General features: G+C 54.2%; 1 protein-coding gene across 1 annotated transcript in view; it reads left to right on the top strand.

Moving 5' to 3' along the window:
* Nucleotides 1–4389, top strand: part of RBM5 (RNA binding motif protein 5) — a 23131-nt gene extending 18742 nt beyond the window's left edge. The window contains exons 19-24 of the mRNA XM_007466221.1: nucleotides 101–172; nucleotides 746–925; nucleotides 1463–1537; nucleotides 2558–2655; nucleotides 2733–2862; nucleotides 3725–4389. Coding sequence (XP_007466283.1) covers nucleotides 101–172; nucleotides 746–925; nucleotides 1463–1537; nucleotides 2558–2655; nucleotides 2733–2862; nucleotides 3725–3850 — 681 coding nt within the window. The 3' untranslated portion in view covers nucleotides 3851–4389. The remainder of the gene's footprint in view (nucleotides 1–100; nucleotides 173–745; nucleotides 926–1462; nucleotides 1538–2557; nucleotides 2656–2732; nucleotides 2863–3724) is intronic.
* The last annotated feature ends 7980 nt before the right edge of the window (nucleotides 4390–12369 follow it).

Genomic DNA, 12369 nt, shown 5'->3' on the forward strand with positions numbered 1-12369 from the left:
GCTCTCTTTGAGCAGAAGGTAACAGTAGCAGGAATGGCCTTACTTCATGAGGGGAACTTAGGTAAAATTTGAGGCTTATGAACGTGTTCTTGTTTCCCAGGGAGCCTTAGCAGAAAGGCAGCAGCTCATCCCTGAATTGGTGCGAAATGGAGACGAGGAGAATCCCCTCAAAGTAAGGAAGTACCATCGGTTTAAAGACCATATCTGTGCTTTGTGTCTCACTTTGAAACTCAGCTGCATCTTGGCTAATGTGATTTCTACTTAATTGGTCCCTGTCAGTGGGTATTTGGAGCAGCTTCTGCGCATAGAATCCATGTTCAGGACTTTGCTTTCCCTGTGTGAGAGCTGGAGAGATGGATCAGGGAATGAAGCCCTAATTCCTGAGCTCAGTTAATTGAGTTTTATTGCATTTGTAAATAGAGAGTTTTAACAGACTGGAAAGAGAAAAGACAAGAAAAAAACGTATTTTATTGGTAGATACTAATGTGGGTGGGCCGTTACTCTGATCTGTTATATTTGGGGTTTTCAAATATGGTCAGTAGTTTGAGAACAGCCATCCAGGAACTCTTCTTGGGGCCCCAAGAGGGTTGGTGCCAGGAGGCTCTCGAGCCCAGCACTGGAGGACCTGGCTGCTCCACTCAGTACGAGTAATGCATACTCTCACACCTTGGATTAGGCATTACTTTTAGCCATTGCTATCTTCCTGTTGTACATTTCCAATGACCCACCCTCCTTTTGTCCCTAGAGGGGTCTGGTTGCTGCTTACAGTGGTGACAGTGACAATGAAGAGGAGCTGGTGGAGAGACTTGAGAGTGAAGAAGAAAAGCTGGCCGACTGGAAGAAGATGGCCTGCCTGCTCTGCCGGCGCCAGTTCCCAAACAGAGACGCCCTGGTCAGGCACCAGCAGCTCTCAGACCTACACAAGGTGGCCATGCTTCTCTGAGCTGATCTGAGGCAGGGAGGGGAGGCAGCGAGATGCTGTGAGTGCCCTGACGGTAGTGAAGTTTCAGTAAATACCTGTATTAAATGATTGCCTTTTAGAAGGCTGCTCCTGATTATAGTATGTTCTAGATTATAGAGTGGAAAGGACCGTGGCAGCTCCATATGCACCGGGCTCTGGCTTTCATGCTGTAGTGTAGTGAATTAGGCTTTGACTCTTAGAATATAATAGATACTGGGGCTTCCCTGGTGGCGCAGTGGTTGAGAGTCCACCTGCCGATGCAGGGGACACGAGTTCATGCCCCGGTCCAGGAAGATCCCACATGCCGCAGAGCGGCTGGGCCCGTGAGCCATGGCTACTGAGCCTGGGCGTCCGGAGCCTGTGCTCCACAACGGGAGAGGCCACAACAGTGAGAGGCCTGCATACTGCAAAAAAAAAAAAAAGAATATAATAGATACTGATAATGTTGTAATATCTCAAATTAGGTGTGAATTCTTACTGTCTGTAAAATCTCTCGTATAGCAAAACATGGACATCTACCGACGATCCAGGCTGAGCGAGCAGGAGCTGGAAGCCTTGGAACTGAGGGAGAGAGAGGTGAATGGGGGTCAATGTGCCGCTAGAGTGTCTTAGGGTAACTGCCTTTGGCTTTTATTTGTAGCACTTGTTTCAGGTCCCAGGGACAGGGTAGGATTTGCCGCATACCTGTCACCTGGCCATTGTGGCTCATGTAGACTGGACCCAACTCTGTGCACTTTGTGAGCCCTGTACTGACGCTTAATGAGGGTGCTCAAGGCTGCTCACAAGTTCTGAGTGCCAAATACTTGCTGGTGAAGTATGCTGGATTTTAGCAAGGAGAGAGTGAGCTCATTTGGCCTGGCCAGGGAAGCCTTTGTGAACAATGAGAGGAGCTTCAAATGAGGCCCAGGGAATAGCAGGACACAAGATGATTGCAGGTGATGTGAAAGGAAGCAGTGGGCAGGAGAAGCTTGTGGGGCCACTAATGGGCAGTCATTTGGTAGTTGACGAGGCAGGTTGAGAGCCAACTGGGCAGGGTTTTAAATACAAATAGAGGCCTGTGGGTTAGAGATGAACCAGTGAGCAAGTTACTTGAAATTTCTCACCCCAAGATAGTATCTATAGTTAGGGCTTTTGCTTTCCTGTTTTTTTCCACTGTTTATGGTGCCGTCTCCCAAGGGACTGTAGAACAGGTCTCTGGAAGTCTCCTTGGCTGTGTGTCCCTGGAGGTGGGCCTGTCCAAATGCTGAGGGGGTACAGCAGCTCTGCCCTCCTCTCCCTCGAGGACCTTGGCAAGCTGTGCCCATGCCCAGCAGGCTGGTTGAAGAGCTTGACAAGAGGTGACTCGTTAAATAAAACTGGTTGTTGGAAACATAGTTCTACCCCAGGTTCCACACACCGTTCATCTCTACAAACCTGCCGTTTTGGATATGACTGAGTGCAGCGAGGGAGACAGGGCATGTGGTATTTGAGAGCACTCTAAAAGGCCAAGCTCCAGATGAAGAAAGCACTTGAGGTGATAATCTTGAAGTGTGCGTGCGTGAGACTGCTACAGAATGAAGTCTGAATATCTCTAACCATGTTTGTTTTCTCAAATAGATGAAATACCGGGATCGAGCTGCAGAAAGACGGGAGAAGTACGGCATTCCAGAACCTCCAGAACCTAAGCGCAAGAAGCAGTTTGATGCTGGCACTGTGTATGTGTTGTGCACATTTTCCACTTTGTGAGCCGGGGCTCTGGCTTTTTAAGTAACTGTGTGTTTGCCACTGGCAGGAATTACGAGCAGCCCACCAAAGATGGCATTGACCACAGTAACATTGGCAACAAGATGCTGCAGGCCATGGGTTGGCGGGAAGGCTCAGGTTTGGGAAGAAAGTGTCAAGGCATCACAGCCCCCATTGAGGTAAGCAGTGGCTTGCAGGCTTATCCCAGAGATGAGATGAGATTGAAGCACCCAGAGGACCTAGGACCCAGTGGGAGTTGTCTTCTCTGCAGCCCTCCCATATTTCACACTCCTTTTAAGATGTCAGTTGGAAGGAATGGGTGTGGCACCCTACTTGATTTTTCTGGTCTTTTGGTATCTTTGGGTAAAACCTACCTTCTCCTAAGGGCTGTGTCTTTCCATGCCCTTTGTTATAAACAAACCCTAATTTAATACCAATTCAGACCCGTGTAGCTTAGATTGGATTTTTAGAAAGGTACTGTGCTTTAATTTCTAAGTGATTTTGCTTATGTATAAAACAAATTATAATTTAGTAGGATTTCCATCCATGATAAGAAATCCTTTACTCAGAGCTCAGTAGCAGAGGCCCTCAACCACTGGCCTTCTAGACAAAAGCACCGCCAGTGATTGCTCCCTCTCTGACCCGATAACATAGCTTAGGTCAGACTCTTACTGTTGATTTGTGCAAGTGAGTTCTGCTGACTTCAAGCTGTCCTGCTGTGATCTGTGCCCAAAATTACCAGACCTTCCCCGGGCTTCAGTGCAATGCTTTGTGCTTTGGGGCCCTTACAATGCTTGCCGAACAGGCATAGGAGTAGGGGAGGGTGTGGTTCTATCTGCCTGTCTCCCTTACCTGTTTGATCCCTTCAGTCCTTAAACCTACTCCAGGTCTCCAATATAGAAATCCATGTCTTCATTTAAAACTTCCTCTCCTGTCTTCCAGAGGGTGGTCCAGCTCAGTAGGGAGTGGGTTAGATAAGGGAGAGAGGGAGCCATCCACACCCTACCTGCCAGCTGCTGACAGCAGTTTTATCCCCCCCAGGCTCAAGTCCGGCTAAAAGGAGCTGGCCTAGGAGCCAAAGGCAGCGCATACGGACTGTCTGGTGCAGATTCCTACAAAGATGCTGTCCGGAAGGCCATGTTTGCCCGGTTCACTGAGATGGAGTGAGACTCAGAGAGGATGAGAGAGAGAGAGAGAAAGAGAGAGAAAGACAGATAGGACAAGGAGCTCCAGAGAGCACAAGGAGTGCTCCATCTCTTGAATTCACTCTGACCACCTTTCTGTTTAAGGGCATGCCTTGTGCTGTTAATAGTTTTTAGGGCAAACCACTTCATTCTGCAAGGTTCTCCCACTTAAAGGAGTTCCCCTAGTTTGGGTTATCTGGTGAATGGCCTGCCTTCCTGCCAGAGGGCTCGTGAGCTGGCCAAGGGGACAGTGGGTCTTTTATACTTCAGTGTACATAGTGTAATTGTAGTGTGTTTTACATGTGTAGCCTATGTTGTGGTCCATCAGCCCCTTGCATTCCTAGGGGGTGTTGAGATGCCCTAGGGTGGTATGTAACACCAAAGCCGCCTCTGTCATTTGTTGTGCTGTCTTTTCTCGGCAAAAGCCTTGTGTATATTTGTATATTACACATTTGTACAGAATTTTGGAAGATTTTCAGTCTAGTTGCCAAATCTGGCTCCTTTACAAAAGAAATACCTTGAAAAATGTGTGTCTGTGTCTCTTTATTCTTGGGGTGATGAAGGAAGTGTGTGAAAATTCTTCATGAAAACTCCATCATAACTGAGTCGGCTTTTCCACTTCCTTACTTTGTATAGGCCTAAGTGAGTGCGAGAAGTTGGGCTTCTTCACTTTTCACAGACTATATCCTAGACCTGCGGGGGGTAGGCATGTTACTGCTCTGTGAGGAAGAGCCTCCCTGCTTTTGGCCACAATACAGGCGACCTCTCTGCTGAGGTGGAGGAGCTGAGAGGCCATCTCTCTCCCCCGAAGCACTCTACTTCTCCGCTGTCATCTCAGCTGCTGAGGAGGTGGTCAGGGACGTTGCAGGGTTTTCCATTCTGAGTGGTGTCATCCAGTCCTTGTCATCATTTGGCCAGCAACACCATGCTTGACAAGAGCAGGAAGTGTGCCTGAGTCTGAGGCTGTTCCCGGGACCAGATGTGGTGATGGGGTACCCATGCTGCCCATCTAGCTGAACTGAGTGCTTGGGCTCCCTGTTTGGCATTTAGTCAGGGAAGGGGAACTTGTTCTTAAAGTTAGACCTCCGTGGCTTTTGTGAATGGTCATATTTTTCTGTTTTCAGGCAGGCCTGGCCCTTATAAAATCAGGATGAAAAATGCTCAGGAGGAGCTTTCAGGGCACGGGCCCTCACCCCAGCCTCCTAGGGGGTGCCCCAGCCTCCTAGGGGGTGCCTTGGAGAGGTTGAGCCTAGCTTTGCTAGGGAGATGTGGAGGCAAATGCAGAAACCTCAGGCTTGGGCTTCTGTGGCCTAAGGCTTGGGAACCTCACAAATGAGGGCCCAACTGATATGCCCATCTTCCAGGGACAGCCGTGGGGAGATACCATCCCCAACTCCAGAGTCTTTGCAGATGCTGGTTCTCTTAGCATTTGAGCAGCAGTCGCAAGCAGCTTAATTAGACACATCTGACAGCCAGCCTGGAAGGCTGCAGCCACACAGGTGAGGCCACATGTTATGAAATCTGGGAAGCTCTTAATTACGTATAGCTAGCTCATCAAATGGCAAGTGAGTGTAAGCCTCTTCCTTGGGAAGCCACAGCTGAGCCCTGGCAGGAGAGCCAGGCCTCCATCAGCCATCTTGACCCTCTGACTTCCCCACACCAGGAAGGGCACTTGAATCGGTCCCAGCCCTACTTGGTGCTGATAGTTGCCGTACTCAGCTGCTCAAGGCTCCCATGAAGACAGCTCTGGACCACAGCATCTGCTGTCTGCACTGGCATGGGCTTTCCTATAAATATGAATTTAGGGTCCATCATCTGATCAGATCCTCAGAGAAGCTGGCGGCTCCCTCTCCCACTTTCAGCCTGTTCCACAGCTATACCTGTCACCAGCATACCTAGCCAGGTGACTGCAGCCCTCATCTTGCATCTGAACCCATGGACCAATTTCTTAAAGTTTAACAGGCTGTACCTTTGGCTGAGATCTCTCATAGAAGACTGTATTTGGGAGATCCTGCCAGTAGTGCTAAATGACTCTTACCCCCTGAGGACCTGAGGCTGAAGCCCAAGGGCCCAGGCATCCCCCGCTGGCCTGTCAGGTTCTACTCCAACCCCAAGCCCAGGGATGAGTGTGCCATGTCCTGCCCTTCCCTACCCTGACCATAGGACCGCTGTTAACAGCCATGGCCGACGGGGGTGCTGTGAGAGCAGTGCAAAGTTCCCAATCAGGGAAACCCAAATTCTGAATTTGGAAGGGTCTCTTGCTGACCTAGAGGGAGCCTCCAGGGATCCCAAGTCCAGCCCGCCCTTTGCTGGGACAGCTGCTGCAGGGCTTTGAGGGCCATCCAGGAGCAGATGTCGTGGCCATGCATCAAAAGAGTTTCAAAGCCCAGATGAGCAGTCAGGCCTGAGCTAAGCTCACCAGGCATGCACAGTTTGGCTGGAGGTCTCAAGGGCGCCTGGAGTCCAGCCATCGGCCATCCTGATTCCCGAAGGATGAATGCCCTCAGGGACAGGTGGGATGGGGGAGATGGGGGGAAGATTGCCCTGGAGACTGGACCCTGGAGAAGGGCTGTGCTACTGGTGGCCACCAGGTGGCAGCACTTCATCATTTATGGGCTGGACTCGTTTAGGGGCTCTCGTTGGGAGCGTATCTCACCAAGTCCTGGGGTGCTGGGGGATCCTAGGACCTCTTCCAGGTCTCTGAGATTCAAGGGGACCTGGCTAGAACTCGGGCCTCGAAGCTCTGTGTGAAGCAGGATAGGCAAGTTTGGGGCCTTGCAGGTTCTTTTTTTTTTTTTAAAGATTTATTTATTTTTGGCTGCGATGGGTCTTAGTTGCTGCACGCAGGATCTTCGTTGAGGCACGCGGGCTTCTCTCTAGTTGTGGTGTGCGGGTTTTCTCTTCTCTAGTTGTGGCGCGCGCAGGCTCCAAAGCGTATGGGCTCTGTAGTTGCGGCATGCGGGCTCTCTCGTTGAGGCGCACAAGCTCAGTAGTTATGGTGCACGGGCTTAGTTGCCCCGTGGCATGTGGGATCTTAGTTCCCTGACCAGGGATCGAACCCGTGTCCCCTCCATTGTAAGGCAGATTCTTTACCACTGGGCCACCAGGGAAGTTCCCCTGCAGGTTCTTGCCAGGTCCCTTACCCCCAGGGATCACCACTGGCTAGAAGGGGAAGTTGTTGCCCAGCTGAGGGACAAAGGGTCAGGCTAGCCCTGTGCACAGTAAGTGCTTCAGTCTCTTAGCAATTCTTTTCAACCCAGGTAAATAATTTCTGTGGTCGATAAAATGCATTTCTGCCTCTCATACTCTCTTTACCCATTTGCCTGATTATTGACTCACAGAAATACTCCCTTGGCAGAGCCCACATTGGACCCAGAGCCTCTGTCTCTACAGCCAGAGGAAGTTTGGGCTGAGCTTGCCCAGGGCTCTCAGGTGGAGGCAGGGGATGCCCACATGCCCTCAACCAGCCTCCCAAAAGGTGGAAGGAGGGGGGAACTTTCCAGCAGGAGGCATACCAGGGGCAGGGCCCTTGCATCAGATTAGTCTCTGAACCACTTTTAGTCCCTGAATCATTTTCATCCAGTTTAAAGAGGAAACAGGCTCAAAGCAGAGCAGTTGCTGGAAATCACCAGGCTGGCAAGTGCTGAGCCTAGGTTCTGACTCAGGTACCTCTGCCCAACTGACATCTGGGCCAGCCAAAGGGACCCAGTAGAGATGGAGAAGCTCAGCCTTGGGGATGACCACCACCCTCACCCGCCCACCACTACCCTGGAGAGAGAAGACAGACAGGGAGAGGCAGGAAAAAAGACAATTGCAGACAAAGCAAGGCCTAGAGGATGCCAGGAAGAGGAGCAGGAAAGGTCTGCAGCGGCTGCAAGGGGCGGGAGGAGGCTGTGGGGCAAGATAACATGGAGTGGGGGCGGCCCACCAGGTCTGGGGGAGTCGGTTCCGCTCCATCCCCCTGGCCACCGAGGAGATAAGACAGCCAAGGAGCAGCCGGTGAATTCTGCATGCTGAGCGGGGAGGCCAGGCGCAGCAGGCCAGGGAGAGAGGAGGGGCCAGGAGGCCTAGCCCGGAACCCCTGCCGGCTTTCCTGCCAGACTGAGCAGCCCCACAGAGCCTGGCCCACCAGGCCTGGCTTCCGCTCCAGGCAGGCACCAGCACCCTGAGTTCGGCTGCTGGACAGGAGCTCTCTGAGAATGATTCATGGATGCAATTAAGTGTCCCCATACCATCCCCTTGCTCAGGCAGGATTGGGGGAAAGGGGATTGGAAGAGGATGAAGATATGGGAGCCCTGGCCTGCTGTGCAAGGGTGGGGTTAAGCAGAGCCAACTGCCTCAGGTCACCCACTCCAGAACTCCAGCCTGGAGCAAGGCAAGGCTGGGCCCAAATCCTGGGGGGCACCCGGGCAGGGGCTTCTCCTTTCTCCCCAAATCCTAGGCTGGGCTGAGGGGTGGCCCACTGCATGCACAAGCATGAGAGAGTACACGTGCACATGCATGCACAGGCCTGGATAGTCATCCAGCAGAGTCAGGAGTGCTTCTCCAGCATCCTCGACATGCGTGGGGGTAGGACATGCAGATGTCTGCAGACCCCAACCTCCCGCGCCCATCCTGCCCGTGCGTGAAGCATGCAAGCTCACACACACCTCTTCCCAACCACCTGTACATGGGCAGGCCAGGTCCAGTCATGAAAGCTCACCCCTGCACACACTTATAGCCTGCTCTGGCCCAAGGGGGTGGGAATCAGACTCTTGCTACCCTTGAAGAAAGGAAGCTTGGTCTGGCAGCTGGGAAGGAGGTGGGAGCTCACAGGCCTCAGTGGGGCAGGGCTCGGACTGGCAGAACAGAGGTACCCCCCGTGCGCGTGCACACGCACATGCACACACACATGGACGCAGTCACTCTGCGTCTTCCCCTTCACAGGTAGGTGGATCTTGGGGGTTTCCACCCTAAACAGGTTCCCGAGCTTACTGAACAGAGTCCTCCGCTCAGCTCTAGTGTCGAAATGCAGAGCTGAAGGGGGAGAGGAGGCTGAGGAAGGGGACATAGTGCTCCTGAAAAAGCTCAAAGCTCAAAACCTTCCCTTCTATTACTTACAGCCACACTTAGTGGGGACGGGACTGAGCGGCCTTCTCCAACAGACTGGCAAACTGAGGCTCAGAGAAGGGCTGCCGCAAACCCTGACTGATAGGGTTCATCCACAGCTTGTGGAAGCCCAGGGCCCTGTCCGTCCCTGCCCCTAGGCATCTCCGTGGGTTGGTGTCCTCTCCCACCCAAGACTGGGCTCTGCCATCCCCTCAGGACGGCAGACCCTAGGATCACCTCCTCAGGCAAGGAGTGCCCAGAATTGGCTCGGCTCTGCCTCCTCCCTCAGACTGGGATCTCCTAGGACTGGATGGCTTCTCCCTTAGGACTAGGTACCCCAGCACTGACTGGGCTGGGCCTCTCCTCTAAGACTAGGAGCCCCAGCCTGAGCCCCTCAGGCTCTACCAGACTCAGATACAGAACGTGAGCGGCAACCACACACTGCCGTCCTCCCCCCTCTCAGATTTTTCTGGTTCTTATTAATGTAAATGAAATCTGCTCAGCGTTCTTAATGGAAAGCGTTCCTGGAATTTGTGCACACGTGGTGGGAGGGGGTGGCACCCTGAGATTAACCCTTGTGCAGTCAGATGGAGATTCATGACTGTATAAGGACCCCTTGGGCCTCAGGCTGGGGTGGGGCTTGGCAGAACCAGGACAGTCACTCAGCCCCTCCCAGAACTGTGTCCCGGCAACATCAAAGGTGGCTGACAGAGCACCATACATACCCTCTGCCCTGAGACCAGCTGGGCAGTCCAGAGGTTTCTCAGAGCCTGAAGAAGGTGGCCTTGACAGGAAATAGGAAGCCCTAGAAGGTCCTTGATCAGGGAGGGGCCCAGCCAAAGGCTGGAGAGGCAGGGGGGCTGGGGGGGGGGGTGGGCTGTGTCCCGGCAACATCAAAGGTGGCTGACAGAGCACCATACATACCCTCTGCCCTGAGACCAGCTGGGCAGTCCAGAGGTTTCTCAGAGCCTGAAGAAGGTGGCCTTGACAGGAAATAGGAAGCCCTAGAAGGTCCTTGATCAGGGAGGGGCCCAGCCAAAGGCTGGAGAGGCAGGGGGGCTGGGGGTGGGGGTGGGCAACCGCCAGCCAGGCTGCCCATCCTGTGCTCATCTGGCTCTATCCTGGTTGGGAGAGGGGAGCCAGGCAACAGACCCTGTCTCTTTGAACCTCCCCCACCCTGCAGGGAGAAGACCCTGCCTCTGTGGTACACCCCCATCCATCCCTCCTCCGCCCACCTTACTCCTGTGATAGATCTGCCAGGACAATTATCTTCATTAACTGAAGCGGGGGCAAAGAGGGAAGCTGGAGATACAAGGGGAAGTGCCTAGGGACAACTAGCTGAGGGGGTAGGGGGGCAGCGAAGCCCTGGCCTGGAGCCCACACCTCACCCTGCCTGGCTCCCGCCCCAAAATCTGGATGCTTGTTCTGGCACAGCCCTCCGCCCGCTGGCCCCAGTAGAGCAGTGTTTTACTGCCTTACGTGTCCAGGACAGGGATGTCTGCTTCATCGGTGGGGGTAGGGGAAGAGTCTAAGATTTCAATTTCTCCCAGGTGTGGCTCAGTCTGGAGGATGCCTTGGGGAGGCTGACTGAGGGGCCAGCACCTGGTGCGGGGGAGGGCAGTGCAGAGAAGGGGAGGGGCTCCGGAAGGGGAGGAGGCCACCTGGGGGTCTCAGAGAGGGAAAGTGGGCTCTGGGAGGTGGGTTGGAGGGGCAGGGGTTCAGGGAGGGGGTTGAAGGGAATGGGGACTCAGAGTGGGACCGACTTCAATGGGGTACAATGGGCTGACGGTTCTCCCACCCACACCTGTCAGGCAGGCTGGGGGAGGGAGACTGACCCACTTAGCTGCCTCCCCTCCCAGGCTTCCACTAATGAGCGCACTGAGCTTTGGGAGGCAGCCTTCCCCCCACAGGCTGTGCCTGAGGCTGTCCCTTCCCCCCAGCTGCTCATTATCTACTGGGGGTGCTCACTGGCTCAGGCTGCCCCCCTTATCTGCAGCTGTGCCTGCCTGTGGCAGTGAGGAGGAGGCTCTGGACCCCAAAATGTGTCCTCTCGGCCCCAGCTCCCCTCCTCCCCCAGGGCTGGGGAGACAAAGGCTCCCACTCCCCGCTGTGCAGCTCGGCTCTGAGCAGAGCGCTTTGATTCCACCTGTGGGCCCCACCAGCATGCCAATGAGGGAGGCGGGGTGGGATGGGGGTTGTGCCCGTGGCTCACAGGAGAGCTGGAATTTAGGCGCTGCCGGGACCCCCGGGATGGGGTCTGCACTGCTCGCCAGAGGGCTTCCCAACAGCTGTGGTCAGGAGTCCCTCTTGACCAGGAGTGGGGGCTCGTGGTGGGTGACGGGGGGCTCCTGAATGTGTGGAGAGCACAGCTCTGGAGGCCGGAGAGTATGGAGTAGCATTTGGGGCACAGCTCTAGGAGGAAAGTGTGGGGTCAGGAGGGATAGTGGGGAGAGGTTTACATGGGGGCACAGCTCCTTGACAGTGTGCGGGAGGGAGCACAGCTCTGGAAGGACCATGTAGCTGGGAGCACGGACCGGGAAGGGGCACAGTTCTGGGAGGACTGTGTGGGGAGCATAGTCTTGGGGGCTGATGTGTGTGGGGAGCGCAGCTCTCAAGGATATTCTGCCAGAGGACAGTCCAGGAAGAAGGCTGCCATGTTTCTTGTAGCCATGGCTTCTTCTGACTCCTCCTCCCCCACATTCCTGGGGTGCAAGGGGAGGTCTGGTTGCTGGAGCATGCCCAAGTCCCCCCAGGCTCCCTCTGACTCTGTCCCGCTGTCCATCTGTCCACCCCCTCCCCCAGGAGCCCAAGGCCCAGGTGGCACTCTCCCCTCCCAGCACCCTCATTAGGAAAGGGCTTTGAGATCCTCCTGAAGCATCTGCCCCAAGCCCCCCACCTCCAAGTCAGCTGCAGGCTCTGGCCCCTAGAGCCTGATAAATATTTATGACAAGATAAGTAGGATCTGCCACCTCCCAGCCCAAACCTTTGTCGTGGGAGTTAGAGGGAGAGGCAGGGTCAAAATCTCAGGACTTGAGTGTCTGGGGGCAGAGCTAGGAGTCCGGTTCTGGGCGGGGGCAGGCCTGACTGGGTAGGCCTCCTGAGCTCCATACTAATGAGGGGGCTGGGCTGGGCTGTGGCTGGAGCAGGGGGTGCGGAGGGGAGTTTCCTCCAAGGTGTCACACTAAACAAGGTCGCTCTCCCCAACCCTGGCGGGTCTCATGTGGGGGGAGGGGGGAGGGTACACCATACTTGGAACCCATTTAATTCCTTCCTCAGTGTGGACAACTGCTGTAACAGGGTAGGGTTAAAGCCATACTTAGGGGCAGTCTGAGTTCAGGTATTCAAAGAAGCCGTGAAGTTGAAGACGGAATGAATGAACGCCATTAATGGTAAGTCCAGTAGACTGGGCATTCC

The sequence above is a fragment of the Lipotes vexillifer genome, unplaced genomic scaffold, assembly GCF_000442215.2.
Source record: "Lipotes vexillifer unplaced genomic scaffold, Lipotes_vexillifer_v1.1 scaffold1004, whole genome shotgun sequence".
Taxonomy (NCBI): Eukaryota; Metazoa; Chordata; class Mammalia; order Artiodactyla; family Lipotidae; genus Lipotes; species Lipotes vexillifer.